At 37.2% G+C, this 14,296-nt stretch overlaps 2 protein-coding genes across 6 annotated transcripts in view; one reads left to right on the top strand and one right to left on the bottom strand.

Annotated features, from left to right (window-relative positions):
* The window catches only part of MIER3 (MIER family member 3), a 28,781-nt gene extending 19,838 nt beyond the window's left edge, over positions 1-8,943 (top strand). For both annotated transcript variants that reach the window (XM_072605586.1, XM_072605587.1), the window contains exons 8-13: positions 499-650; positions 1,551-1,632; positions 3,737-3,831; positions 7,833-7,960; positions 8,101-8,243; positions 8,356-8,943. In XM_072605586.1, coding sequence (XP_072461687.1) covers positions 499-650; positions 1,551-1,632; positions 3,737-3,831; positions 7,833-7,960; positions 8,101-8,243; positions 8,356-8,813 — 1,058 coding nt within the window. In that variant the 3' untranslated portion in view covers positions 8,814-8,943. The remainder of the gene's footprint in view (positions 1-498; positions 651-1,550; positions 1,633-3,736; positions 3,832-7,832; positions 7,961-8,100; positions 8,244-8,355) is intronic.
* Positions 8,944-11,447: 2,504 nt separating this feature from the next.
* The window catches only part of SETD9 (SET domain containing 9), a 38,858-nt gene continuing 36,009 nt past the window's right edge, over positions 11,448-14,296 (bottom strand). For all 4 annotated transcript variants that reach the window (XR_011966334.1, XM_072605589.1, XM_072605592.1 and 1 more), the window contains one exon: positions 11,448-11,787. Coding sequence is in view for 3 of the 4 variants with exons in the window: in XM_072605592.1 (XP_072461693.1) it covers positions 11,747-11,787 (41 nt within the window). In the remaining variant the exon portion in view is untranslated. The remainder of the gene's footprint in view (positions 11,788-14,296) is intronic.

The raw sequence follows: 14,296 nt of genomic DNA on the forward strand, positions 1-14,296 counted from the left end.
TACTTCTTGGGGTATTTCAACACTGATAGATTTATTAGTCTCTGGTCATGTTAATTAATTCTTATTTTCCCAGTGATTTCACAAGACAGAAATTTCTAGGAAATTAATCATAGAGTTCCAATGGGGTAAAATTTTTACAGCTTATTTTGATTTCCTCATTGTCATTATAAAGGTCCTGCTGTTGAGATTTGCACTGAGTTTGTCAGGTATTCCCCTCCCTCTTGTGAACAGGATAAAAAAACCTCTTCTTCCTGGTATCTCTCCACACCTCCCCATTCCCCCCCTCCAAAAAAAAAAAAGAACCTTATTCTGATTAGCCTTTGGCAGATCCTAGCCTCATAATGAGTAAAATCTTTCCAATGAGAGACTCTGCAGTGAGCAGACCAACTTACTGATATCAGAAATCCATCTATTTCCTATTAAATAAGTCAAAGAGTAGTCTAAAGTTTTATAAGTGGATTCATTGTTTTTATAAATCGGTGGAACTTTCTTTACCAGTATATGAAAATGAAGACCAATTACTGTGGAGTCCTGACGTGGTTCTGGAGAGCAAAGTGAAAGAATACCTTGTGGAGACATCTTTAAGAACTGGAAATGAAAAAGCAGTGGCTCGGACTTCTGAGGGAGCGCACACAAGGGATAATGAACAGGTATGTGTTTGCTCATCTTCTGTTGAAACAAACTGTCTCCAAATAAACTTCTTTAAAGAATTTGCGAGTAGTGGCTGTGCTTTATATTGAACTTGTCTGTTTGGAGAAAATGTTGTCTGCAAGTTCAGCATGCAATAGCTTTGAGTAACTGTTGAGCTCCCGCAGCATACTGAACACTGTATGGTGCTGAGAGCCTCCTCCTTTTAAACCACCTTTGCAGTCATACCTACCACGTAGTTTTATTTCTCTGTTACTAGCTAGAGGGGATGTAAAAAGATGTTTTTATACAGGTTCACATAAAATTCCCAGCAAAGTGAAAATTTTCGCAACTGGTACATTTCACATTTATTTACTTCAATAGTTGGTGTTACTTGATACCTCAGCCAGTGATGTCTTTAGAAGCTAATTTGCAGTTCAGTCCCGCTTATTATTTCTTCCTAGGGCTAGGTAGTGAATATAGGGAGGTGGTAGCCAGGAGCTACAGTTATCACCTTCCCCTCACTCTGTAGAGAGACTTTGGCTGAGTGTTCATCCCACAGAATAGGGCACTCTGAAGGAGCCAGTGAGAGCAGCAGCAGGGATACTCTTCCTAGAACAGCGATGGAAGGGGGCAAGAGTAGTTCAGGAGCTTCAGCCAACACTGACTCCCTGCACTTGGGTGAGCAAGATCCCAACTGGCTCCGCTTGCCTTCTCAAGCTTCAGAACAGAGAAATAGATGAAAGCCTAGGGCAACGTACGACAGAACAACTTGAGTAAAGTTAAAATACAAAGTTCAAGCTCATTTTCTTTAGCCTAATTGTCTGAAAGTTGGTGTAAACATATGCTCATTTTCTTAATTGCAGAATTGAGTATGAACTTCAGATGACTGACTTGGGTATTTTTTTGTCTCCATGGCATAGGCACTGTACGAACTTCTCAAATGTAATCACAATGTAAAGGAAGCAATTGAGCGATACTGCAGCAACGGGAAAGCATCTCAAGGTAAAAAGCTGAGGCAGCCCTTCTCAAGGATTCTCAGTGTGGTCTTGGTCTGGCGGCACAACGTAGCTCAGCTCAGATCCACCGAGATTTTTTCGTGGTTGATCTTCGTAGCATTACTTTTTTTATGTTTATTTTTATTTCCATCTGTTCTCTGTTTTTATTTGCATCAGAAGTTTTCAAAGGGATTTTTTTTGTCCTTGTCACTACAACTTCCTTGAAGAATCAGTTATAGAATAAAGTAGATGTCAGAAATGATAGTTTTCCAAAAGTATTTAAAAGAGTAATTAAAAAAATTTTTTTTTGCCAAATTGTGAACCCAAAAAAGTTAAATCATGGCACTGTGATAAAATGACCACTCTTGCTTAGTTTTGTTTTGTATGTACTGGGAAAGTGGCTTTACATCGCATGTTGTAAATTGTTTTAGGCTTTGCTTCTGTTTTGTAAAAGGAATTCATGTGCCTTCAGTGACGTTGGAAGTATGCAACATCACCATAATGCCAAGCAATAAATCACATTTGAGGAAGATAGGAAAACCAGCTACTAAAACTCTAGCTATTGGAGAGTCAGTTGGCTTGTTTCAGCCTGTAACATCCTGGCTTTGAAAGAGCTTCAAATAACTTTGGATTGACAATCAGCCATCAGTTGCTAGGTTTATTATTGCTCATCTTGTAAGCCCAGGTAGAGCAGCACGTTCTGGTTTTAGTGGCTGGTCCCAGGGCTGAAAATGATGCCTGAGGGAGATGGGAACTCTGTCTTATTTAAACTTCCACAGACACTGCACTGAAGTGTGAGTGTGAATCAAATCATGCTGTCTCTGTAACGTACTAAAATTCAAGGGGAAAATGTTAAGCAGTAAATAGGAAAGCAAGTATATTCTGTCTCCCAGACAGAACAGAGAATTTAATTTAACAAGCATATACTGAGCTTTCTATGTACAAGGCATTATTCTCTGTACCATTCACATAAACCAAAAAAAACAGTCCCTGCTCTGAAAAAGCTTAGTCTGAAACACTGTCATTGTACCCCCACTCGCATTTTTTAATCTGCCTTCATAACCATTGGAAAGTAGGACTTAATTTAGTAAATGTTTCTACACGATTATTTTCCTGACCTGCCAGATCTGTTTCTCTCTTTCTCTGTCTCTCTGTCATGTGCTAGATATTTTTGTATGATTATGAGGTTCATTCCTCATGCCTCGTTTCTTTTTTCTGCCTTTTTTTTTTTAGCTCTTAGTTTAGAAGGCACTTAATAAAGGTTTAATTGATTAATGGATAAGATTACACATCTGTGAGGACATAAATATGAAGTTTAGAAGATTATAGATTCTGTAACTGCCTTTCATACTTTGAGTTTAAGCCTTTTAATTGTCTAATACTGTAAAATTGGTGAGCATCTTGTTTGGATGGTGTTCTGGCTTCTGTTGAGAACTGGTAACTACTTGTGTTTCAAGTCCTTTGGGATCAGGAGCCATGTTTTTAAACTTCAGTCTTATCGTGGTGGCTCACTTATGGTAGATGTCCATTAAATTTGATGTTGATGATTCTATTTTACTCAGTATAGATAGAGGACACAGAATCCCTAATCAGAATCTTACTGTTTGTATCAGACTGATAAGACAAGCCATCCCCTCATCTCACACACTCACACACACACACACACACACACACACACACACACACACACACTCTCTCTCTCTCTCTCTCTCTCTCTCTCTCTCTCTCTCTCTCTCTCTCTCTCTCCAACAATTACAAATTGTTGTAATGTTTATTTGTTGGTTGGTTTGTTGAAGTCCACAAGTGAGAGTTATAAAAATAAATGAAAGCAAAATTTGGCAAAATAGTTTGGTTTTCTGAGATATGATAATTCTCTCCTACTTTCAACTAGCATTATGTAAGGAAATAATGTTAAGGGTGTATGGCCAGAATTGAGCATTAACATGTTTCATGACTTTGTCATCTGTAAAGATCCTCAGTTAAAATATGCTAAAAGATTTCTCTTTTGGGAACTTGAATTTTATACCTTTTTATAAGAAAAACATTCTGAGAATCAGTAATTCACACAAGATACTTTGTTACAATTTTTTTGTGTTTTGATCATTCTTTAGAAGAGATGACAGCGTGGACAGAAGAAGAATGCAGAAATTTTGAACATGCCCTTCTGATTTATGGGAAAGATTTTCATCTTATACAGAAGAATAAGGTATATTATACAAATTGGACCAGAGAAGAAGCTTAGTAATATAAAATCTATGCAAGCAGCTCATTTATCAGATAGTGCCAAGAACAGAAAAAGGGAACAACTGATTATTGCTTCCTTATCATTTACATTCTGATTTTTCTTTAAACATCTCCAGGAGAACTCACTTGTAGGTGTTACAACCTGTTCACCCTTAAAATCATCAGAAGCATGGATATTGTTTTCACATATCTTTCCATGTATGCATTCATGGTAAAGTAAGCTTTAATATTCAGAACTTGTTCTTTATTTCCAGGAAGCATACCTGATTTTTAGTCCTTATTTCCTTAGTCAGCTGAGAACTTTGGTCCATGTAAAGTCTCAAATGATCTTCAACAGTGAGCTCTTTATTTCCTGAAAGACTGGTAATTAAACTTGCCTGATCTTTGTCCTAGTAATTTGGGGTTTATTTCATTTTATTTTTATTTTCAGTTCCAAATTCTCACCTTTCCTCTGCCACCTCCACCACTCATTGAGAAGGCAAGAAATATAATTTTTATACATACTAAGTCATGTAAAACATATTTCTGCATTAGCCATGTTCTAAGAGAAAAAAGCAGAAAAATTAAGAAAGGAAAAAATATGTTTCAGTCTACATGCAATTCTTCTGTTCTGTTTGGAGGCTCATGAGTCCTTCGGAGTTGTGGTAGATCATCATATTGCTCAGAGTTCCTAAGTCTTTGACAGTTGACTGTCTTTACAGTATGGCTACTGTGATGTAACTTGTTCTCCTGGTCCTACTCACTTCACTCTGCTGTAATTAATGCAAGCCTTCCCAGGCCTGTCTGAAACCATCCCCTGCATCATTTCCTATAACACAATGATGTTCCATCACATTATTCCCCACTTGAGGGCATCCATCCCTTTAGTTTCCAATTCTTTGGCAACACAAAAGGCTGCTACAAATATTTTTGTATATATTATCCTAGTGATTTGTAAAGAAAATACCATGTAAAGTAAAACCCAATCTGTATTTGTCATCCCCTCTTAGTTAATAGAGTCACAGAAGACACTTGCTAACCAGAATGTAAAGAATTTAGTTTAACTTGGTCTCTTTGTGCTTTCTGTAGGAAGGACTGGTTTCTAAAATACCTTGATGGGCAGATTTTGTACTTGAATAGTTTTGAACTTGATTGTTGACTTAAAAAATCTAATACTGATTTTCCCACAAGATGGCTACATGAAAAAATGCGCCTAAGCGGCTTCCTTCCATCATCTCAGAATAGTGAAAAATGTGCTAAAAAGAGCAAAGGAGGGAACAGGGAAGAACTCGTGTAGGAAAGGTGTTGCTGAAAAACATGTAGAGAGACTGAAAAAAATAGGAAAATCAGGTCCTCTATCAGTATGCATGTGTATCTGTAGTATCTGTATCTAGAACAATGCCTGCTGGATACATGCCTCATATCAGATTTATGGGAGAACTCGGGCAGTGCATCCACAGAATGGATATGTATAAATGGTTTGCAGGCTACGTTGGAGGGAGTGTGTCGGTGAGAGCACAAACCCACTAATGGATACATTGGGAATTCTTACCACAGAATTGACCCTGAGTGTTGAGGCGCAAATTAATATCAACGGTAACATTTTAGCCAAAAGACTATAGCAGTACACAAAAATAAATTCATTATAATCAAAGTGGATTTATATTGGGAACGGAAGGATGGCTCAACTTTAGGGAAATAAGAAGTTGGCATGGATCAGTGGAAAGAATGCTGGATTTGGAGTCAGGATCTGGGTTTGAATCTCAGCTCTACCACTTAATAACTACGTAACCTTGGACAAATCATTAGAACTTTACGGACCTCAGTTTCCCTAAATAAAATGATAGTGCTGGGTCAGATGACTTCTAAGGTCTCTTATAGCCCATGATCCACGTTAGCTTAATGGACCATATAAATAAAACCCATAGAACTATGCCAGTAGATTAGAAAAAACCTTCAGCAGAATCCAATGTTCATTTATGTTAAAAACACTAAAAAGCATAGACATGAAAGGACCCTTTAATACAAAAACGTATACTGAAAGCCAAAATCTAGAATTATTTTCAATGAAGAAACAGAGGAAGATTTCCCAGGAGGTTTATGGCAAAAGCAAAAATGTTCCTTTCTCCACTGTCGTTTGACATAGTACTAGAAAAGGTATCTTTAACGAGATAAAGAAATTAAAGGAATAAACATCATCAAAGAGGAGGAAAAATCAACCCCATCTGCAAGCAGGTATGATACTTTAGTTACAAAATGCTAAAGAGATCCACAAAACAACTAACAGATATGATTAATACAATAAAATTAGAATAAAAAATAAGTCCACAAATCATCACCATATATCACCATAATACCAACAAAACCAAGAAAGAATTGATAAGTCACTTGAAAAATTAAGCACAAAACGCATCAAATATCTGGAAGTTAGTCTGGACAGATATCCAGGACATGTCTAAGTAGAACTACAAAATGCTTTAGAAATAAAGGAATGCCTAAATACCTAAATAAATAAAATACTGAAACCATATCCAGTATTAATGGCTAGGTTCTGCCAATACAAAAAAACTGTTATCTAAGCTAATGCACAGATTGAATAAGAGGGAAAAGAATGAAGCATTCACATTACCAGATCTCAGATTATAGAACAGGAATTATCAAAACTGTATGTTACTAGTTAAAAAATAAAAAAAAGTAGATTACTGGAACAGACTAGATAAGAAGGCCTTGAAGGAGAATACAGCAGTCTCCTCCCATAAACCTAAGAGACACAAATATATAAGGTAGTGGAGACAGCCATTTTCAAAAATAAATAAACAATAATAATGCAAACTCTCAACAACTAGGCAGAATCCTTCTGGGGCAGGAAATAGAGCTGGCCTTGAAGCCAGGAAAAAAAATGGGTTCCAAGCCCTCCATGCGTTTGACATTTAAACCTATTTTGTGACCCTGGGAAGATCACTTTCTAGACAGCTTTCTGAGCCTGTAGGTTACACCACAGGTACTGCCTGCATTGGTGAATGAGTAGTTTACTCACTAGGGAGTTCTCTGCATGATTGAAATCACAGGTCTCCAGACTAGCCATCAAGTGTATTTCTAAATGCTCCAAATCACTAATAAGAAAAACGAGTTTTTTGCAGTTTGAAGTCTAAACATTTAAAGATACAGTTGTTGGGTAGGTACTGGAAACCTGTGTTATTCTTACAGGAAACACCTAGATGAGGAAACTCCCTTGAGCAAAGCAGGTTAGCATGCAAGTATTAAATAGCCATTAGTACAGAAACATGGTTGCATTGACAATATAAAAACAAGACCTCTAACCCAAATTCTGTTTTAATATCCTAAATGATAACTTGGTTGAAGAAAAAGATAGCGTGTTTATTAAGTTTTGGGATAATGTGGAACTAGGAGGGTCGAGCAAATGTTGGTTGGAAGATGAAATTAAAGATCTCAGCAGGCTGGAATGATGGGCCAAATTCATCAAGATGAAGAGTAATTGGGCTAAATGTAAAATCCTACAAGTAGGTTCAGAAAATCAAGGACGCTAGTAGGGAACGTGTTTTAGTTGACCAGAAGAAGCCAGAACATTGAAGGGATTGTTAGTCTGTGGGGCTAAAGTCTTAAAGATCCCATGGTAGCTGATTTCAAATATTCCAGGAACTCTTGTGGGGGAAAAGGATTAGATATGATCTGGTAGCACTAGAGGAGAAAGCTTGGACCAGTGCGTGGAAGGTACAGGGAAGTCATTTCCAGTTTTTACATAAGGAAGAACTTAGAGAGTTGTTGAGTTGGGGGTTCCGTGTCAGTGTAAGGGATTCAAACAGAGACTTAGCATGCATTTGTTGGGGGTGATCTAGAAGGGATTCCTTTTTATCAAGTAGAGAATTGGACTGCAAAATTTGCAATCTGGATATTTGAGGGAGCTTTCCGTTTAATGTTAGAAAGATTCGCAAAGATTGACATTTTTGAATGCATTTTTCTTAGGTGAGAACTAGAACCGTTGCTGAATGTGTAGCATTTTACTACATGTGGAAGAAATCAGAACGTTATGATTACTTTGCTCAACAAACAAGATTTGGGAAAAAGCGATATAACCATCACCCCGGAGTCACGTGAGTGTTGGAGATGTGCGATTCTTCTCCGTGCTTCCCATGATGCAGCTGTACCTTATCTGAGTGAACGTCTGTAGTTTCATGTTTTCATTCCACTGTGACTTCATGATAAGTAATGGAACATGAATGTGCCTTTCTAGGGATTACATGGATCGATTGGTAGATGAAACCGAAGCTCTTGGGGGAGCAGTAAATTCTTCAGCCTTAACGTCTAACCGAACCGAGCCTCTTCCTGACCAGCAGTTAAGCATTCTGAACTCCTTCACTGCCAGCGACTTGACAGGTACCATCAGCGTTTGAATTTATCTTTCTAGACACGCATAATCCAAATTTTGAGATCACCCTTTTATGCGGAAGATGAGCTAGAATCATTTCTCTCTATCTCTCTTTTTCAGCATTGACCAACAGCGTCGCTACAGTCTGCAACTCTACAGATGTGAATTGCCTCGATGACAGCTTTCCTCCACTGGGCAATTTGCCCCGGGGACAAGTAAATCATGTGCCTGTTGTAACAGAAGAGTTACTTAACCTGCCTAGCAATGGTGAAAGTGATTGTTTTAATTTATTTGAGACTGGATTTTATCACTCAGAGCTAAACCCTATGAACATCTGCGGTGAAGAGTCAGAAAGACCAGCAAAGAGATTAAAAATGGGCATTTCTGTCCCCGAATCTTTTATAAATGATGTTTCTGTAAACAATCTGACAGTGGACTTTGAAAATCACACGCACCATATCACCAGTGCCAAAATGGCCGTCTCAGTGGCTGACTTCAGCAGTCTGTCTGCAAATGAGACGAATGGGTTCATCAGCTCCCACGCTCTTCATCAGCACACTGCCCTTCACTCAGAGTGATTCCAATGGCAAACTCCAAAAACAGTGGGTCTGCAGTACCAGTAAACTTGATGGGAGCTATCAGGTTTGCTTAGTCTTTCACTGGAAGTTTGAACCTTTTTCACTATGACATCAGTGATGTCTTTGTATGTATAGAACTATATCTTGATTTATCAAGAGTAATTTCATTTTTCAATCCATAAATGTGGAAATGAACTATGATGTTCAGCAGAGTTTGGGACTAAGAATGAACTCTGTGGCGCAGCTTTAAGCTCTGCTTTTCTCTCTCCTTTTTTTTTTCCTTTTGTGTTTTGTTTTGTTTTGCGTTTTCTTTGAAAGCCTGTAGACAGGGGCCACCATCTCAAAACCAGCACCGAAGTTCTGAGTTGAATGGGGTGGCTTCTTTTAGAGTCAATTCCTTTTGCCATAATGGATGCAGTGGAATAACAATGTTTACAGGTACCAATCCTGATCCCTGTGTGATGTAGCATTTTTGTTTGGTTATTTTATTTTTTAATTAAATAAAAGCAGGGGCAGGTTTCTTTAATTTAAACTGCACAAACATGCAAGGATGTTTTTTAAATGGAAACTTCTCTCATGTGATACTTAACTAGAGCACTTCGGTTTACAAAACAGCAAGTCCATCTTTATGGAAGCCAGCACAAGGGGCTGTGTGTGAGACATATGAAGACCCCTGCTTGGATGAGACTGTGAAGTTCTAGGCCCTGGCTACCTTACACACAACAGCTCATGCCAGGAGGTTCTGTGTACTTAACTTACAGGCTAAAATTTGAAGCTTCATGGTAATTGTGTTTGATGGTGTTTTGTCCAAAATTTCCAAAATTGTAATGTAACAGATTACACAGGTTATTGTGTAACTTAAATTCTCCTGAGGCACTGATCGGCAGAGCCTAGGATATTACTCGGACACGGTTTACATTTGGGGACACCTCATAAGTTGTTTGGAGTACTGCAGTTCAAAGTGTTATGTTTAGGAGGGACCGTCTAGATTTTACACATAATGCAGTAGAACCTTGAAGTACATTTAAGCTTCTCAGGGGCTTAAATTACAGCTGGAAAATGAAATGAAAGTTACTATTGCAAATCTGGTACTTTGCCACTTTAATTATTGGAGAATGATAGATGCCCAAATGCATTTTAGAGTCAATTTTACCTTTACTTTATTCCAAATGCATTGTAAATGAAAAGTCATCTTCAGAAACTTTGTGTTTGGCGGTTTTGTTTTTTATACATGCATACCCATTAAATTATGGGGCAGATGAAAACAATGTGTAGTACAGTATGAGTACATAATAAACATCACCACTTTCACACATTAGACAGAAATGTCTTTAGTTGGAATGCAGTAGAATTCCTTCAGTTTTTTCTTTGCACTGTTTGAGTAACAGCATTTTTATTGCCACCAGTTGTGTTGTGTATAAAACCTTAAAAGTTTGGCTGCATTAGTGCTATTTTTAAGTATAGGGTGCTTCAAGGTTGTGCTGAGTTAGTAGGATTTAGTGACCTTATACCATAATGTTGCAAAGGGAGGGTATTTATTATACAAACTGTAAACTGCATTAACATCCTTAATTTTGGATGAAGCACAGTCCTGTTTCTCTTTCCAGCATTTGAAATGAAGATTGCTTTTTGAAGTGCTTGCGCAGCAGTAGCACATCTACCGTAAAGAGCATTAGTTTAGCACAGTGGACAAAAGGAGTTAAAGTGATAACTTCTTTAAAATCAGTTCACTCACGTACATCTGAGATCTATAATAATTCTTGTAAGTACACAGTAATAATGGGTAGCCTGGGCCCTGCGTTGTATTCTGTGACATTTGTAGCCAAGTTGTCAGCTTCTTGTTGCTGTGTTTTTGTGCTAAACTTTGTACCTTGTTTCTTTTGTTAAAAATCAACACATTTTATGTGATTTAGTAAAATACTGGCCATAATCTTCCATTGTTATGCATTTGAGTTTAACTCTGGGTTTACAGTGGCCGGTCTGTATAAAATCATTCACACAAAGATGACTGAATGCTAATACCAGTTGCACTTAAATGAACATGCCCATTCTCAGTAGCTGATGCAGTAATATATTCAGTTTATCTATGCATTGCTGGGATCTTGATGTAGATGGAGACGGTCTAGTTTCTTATCTGAAGTTTGGATTGTCAGCAAGTTGAATGGACACTTTAGTTATTTAATAAAGATTTTTGACCAAAATCCAGAAAATGGTATGAGAGAAAAATGAATTCCGGCTAGTATAATAGATTTTTAAATGCCAATCTGATTTTAGCCTCTTGGGGAGTGCTAGCTAGCTGGTAACGTTTACTTTTAATTCCTTGTTAAAATGAGGCAATAATTTGCAAGATTTTGTATATACATGTAAATTCTGCATATCTTTTTAGATATCTAATTCAATATTTTCTGACGACTTCTGCCATGTATAGTACCATTTTTGTGCATGCTTGATGTGACATTCATAAATTGTACCACTATGACTTTATCCATGTAAAATAGCTATTTATTGAATTTTGCTTTTAAAGCTGGACTTATCTATTTTTCTCTCAGTTTTTAAGCATCTTAATGGAGAATTTGTTACTGTTTATTAGAAGAATTGCGTTTAAGAGTTAGCATGAAGAAAACTGAGTTGCAATCATATGAAGAAACTATTGCCTTTATTCTTACTTGTCGAAGCACAATTCTTATAACAAACTGTGATGAATTCTTTTTTTTCTTTGCCGCATTTTTTTTTCATATGAACAAACCAAAAATCCATGCTGAGCAATTGCAGTGTTGGTGGATATCTTTGTGTACAGGGAATCTGACGAGGACAGCTGATTCATTTAGAAGTGTAACTGGTGCTGTGATGATAGCAATACTTTTCCTTCTGTTAGTCATATTTCATCTTTTCCATGCTAGCTTTTTAAATGTTTAGTTTTCCTCTTGTCATGGTCAACTGCTGAATTTACTTGAAGGATGTACAATACTGTTTGCTGAAAAATACAGAAGTGTGTACAATTAGGTCAAAGAATTGTGCAATTGTTTCCTTTTTTCTTTTAATTTTTAAAATTGAGGGTCATAAATGTGTGAGAACTTCAGATCTAGTAGAGCATAGTGATACTATTTAATTTAACCAAAGTCTCTAGTAAATATCTCAACTTTGAATGTAAACTAATGAATAAGCCTGACCAACAAGGACATTGTTTGCCCAGAGTTACAAGCACATTGTCTACAAATGGGAATTGAAAATAATTTATAAAAATATTGACATGGTTACTATGTTTTTTAAAAAGTTCCTAATTTTTCACTAAAAGGAGGAGACTCTTAGCAGTTATATTGTTAAAATATGGTAGGTATTAATATTCCTTTTAGATGACCAGTGATTCCAATTGTCCCAGTTTGAAATAAGTACCCTGTGAGTATGAGATAAATTAGTGACAATCAGAACAAGTTTTAGTATCAGATGTTCAAGAGGAAGTCGCTATTGTTGCATTGACTTTAATATTTGTACATAAACACTGATTTTTTTGAGCATTATTTTGTATTTGTTGTACTTTAATACCTGATGTACAGTTCCAGAAATAAACGTCTGGAAATCTTTTTTCCCTTGGTTTGTCTGTGTATTTGCCATGGTTGACTTTTCAGTTAAAGGGACCAGAAATCCTTAATATGCCAGTAGATTAAGTTAATGCTCTTAGAATTTTATAACAGCCTCAGAAATAAGAATTTTCTTAGAGTAAATGAGATTTATAGTGAATGAGCACTGATTTTGGTTTTAAAATGTTTAAAGAGGTTTTTGGTGGGGAGGGGATGGGCTACGATTGGTGTAGGGAATTCCCAGTGTGGCCTCTCCTTCCATCTGTGAAGACTGGCAATTTCTCTGAAATTTAGCATTTTAGAGAATTACCTGAGGGGATCAAGTGGTTAACTAGCTTGCCTGTAATCATACAGCCAGTCTATGACAAGAAGTAGGACTGGAATCCAGGTCTGACTGGCTCCAAAGCTAGCCCTCTAGGCACTATGCCAAGCTGCCACACATTAAGCTTTTAAATTGTTTAAAAACTCAAGATCCCCTAAACAGTTGTCTCAGTCTAAAAATTATAAAATTTCATAAAATCTTTTTTTTAACATTTTATTTAAAGTTTTGAGTTCCAGATTCTATTTCTCCCTCCCTGAGGTGGTAAGCAATCAGATATAGGTTATACATGTGCAGTTATAGAAAACATTTCCATATTAGTCATTTTGTACAGAAAACAAAAAAAGTGAAGGAAAGTGAAAAATAGCATGCTTCAGTCTGTATTCAAATATCAGCTCTTTCTCTGGAGGCAGATAGTATGCTTCATCCTTAGTCCTTGGGGATTTTCTTGGACCAGTGTATTGATGAGAATAACTGAGTTATTCACAGTTCTTCATCAAATGATACTGCTGTTACATACAATGTTCTCCCATTTCTTTCACTTAACTTTGCATCAGTTCATGTTGTCTAGGTTTTTCTGAAATCATCCTGCTTGTCATTTCTTACTGTACAGTATTATTCCATTACAATCCTATACTACAACTTGTTTAGCCATTCCCCCATTGATCGGCATCCATTCGATTTCTAATACAGAGTAGAGCTTTTTACAAACTTTTTGAGATAATATGTAGAATATTCAAAGTGAACAAGTTAAGTCTTTATTGAGAATATTCATAGTTTTACTTAACTGATGAATTCTGAACTTTTTCTAGTTTGAGCTGCAGGAGCCAGAGCTCTATGATATATTCCATACACTATATACACATCTTCTGGAGCAGATTGCCCCCTCCATCATCCCTATTCTCTCTCTAATCTTCAATTTTTTACCCATCAACTGGCTCCTTCCCTATCACCTGCAAACACCCTTTAAAAAACCCCACTCAATCTTGTCTTTACCCGCCCGAGACTGTCCACATGGAATTGAGCTTCCACCCCCAACACAATCTGACCATCCCAGCTAACGATCAGCCTTTATTTCTCTTCTCTTTCTTGGCTAAATGAGAATATCTACACTCAGTGCTTCCATTGCCTCCCTCTACTCAGTCTTCTAACACTGCAACCTTACCTTTCAATTGAAACTGCTCCCTCCAAAGTCTCCAATTATCATCTTTCCAAATCTAATGGCCTTTTCTCAGTCTGTTTTTCACCTATCTGCAGCCTTTGACAACACTGATTACTCTTCTGCATTTCTAGATTCTACTAGTCTGATTGCTCCTTTGCTGCCTCTCCATCCAGATCACTGTGCACTGCAGTGTCCCCAGTAGATCTACCCCAGGCCCTCCTTTCCCTTTACACTCTGCTCCATGGGTTCAAGTTATGAGGATTCTCGATATTTCAGCCCTGAACTTCTCGGTCCTCCAGTTTTCCCATCACCCATCTTGAACTAAATGCCCCCATCAGCATCCTGAACTCAACATGGCCAAAATAGAACTCATTTTTCTCCAAAAATTCTTTCTCTCTATTCAGCTTTCCTATTATTCCTGAAG

Source organism: Notamacropus eugenii, chromosome 4 (genome assembly GCF_028372415.1).
Source record: "Notamacropus eugenii isolate mMacEug1 chromosome 4, mMacEug1.pri_v2, whole genome shotgun sequence".
Classification (NCBI taxonomy): domain Eukaryota; kingdom Metazoa; phylum Chordata; class Mammalia; order Diprotodontia; family Macropodidae; genus Notamacropus; species Notamacropus eugenii.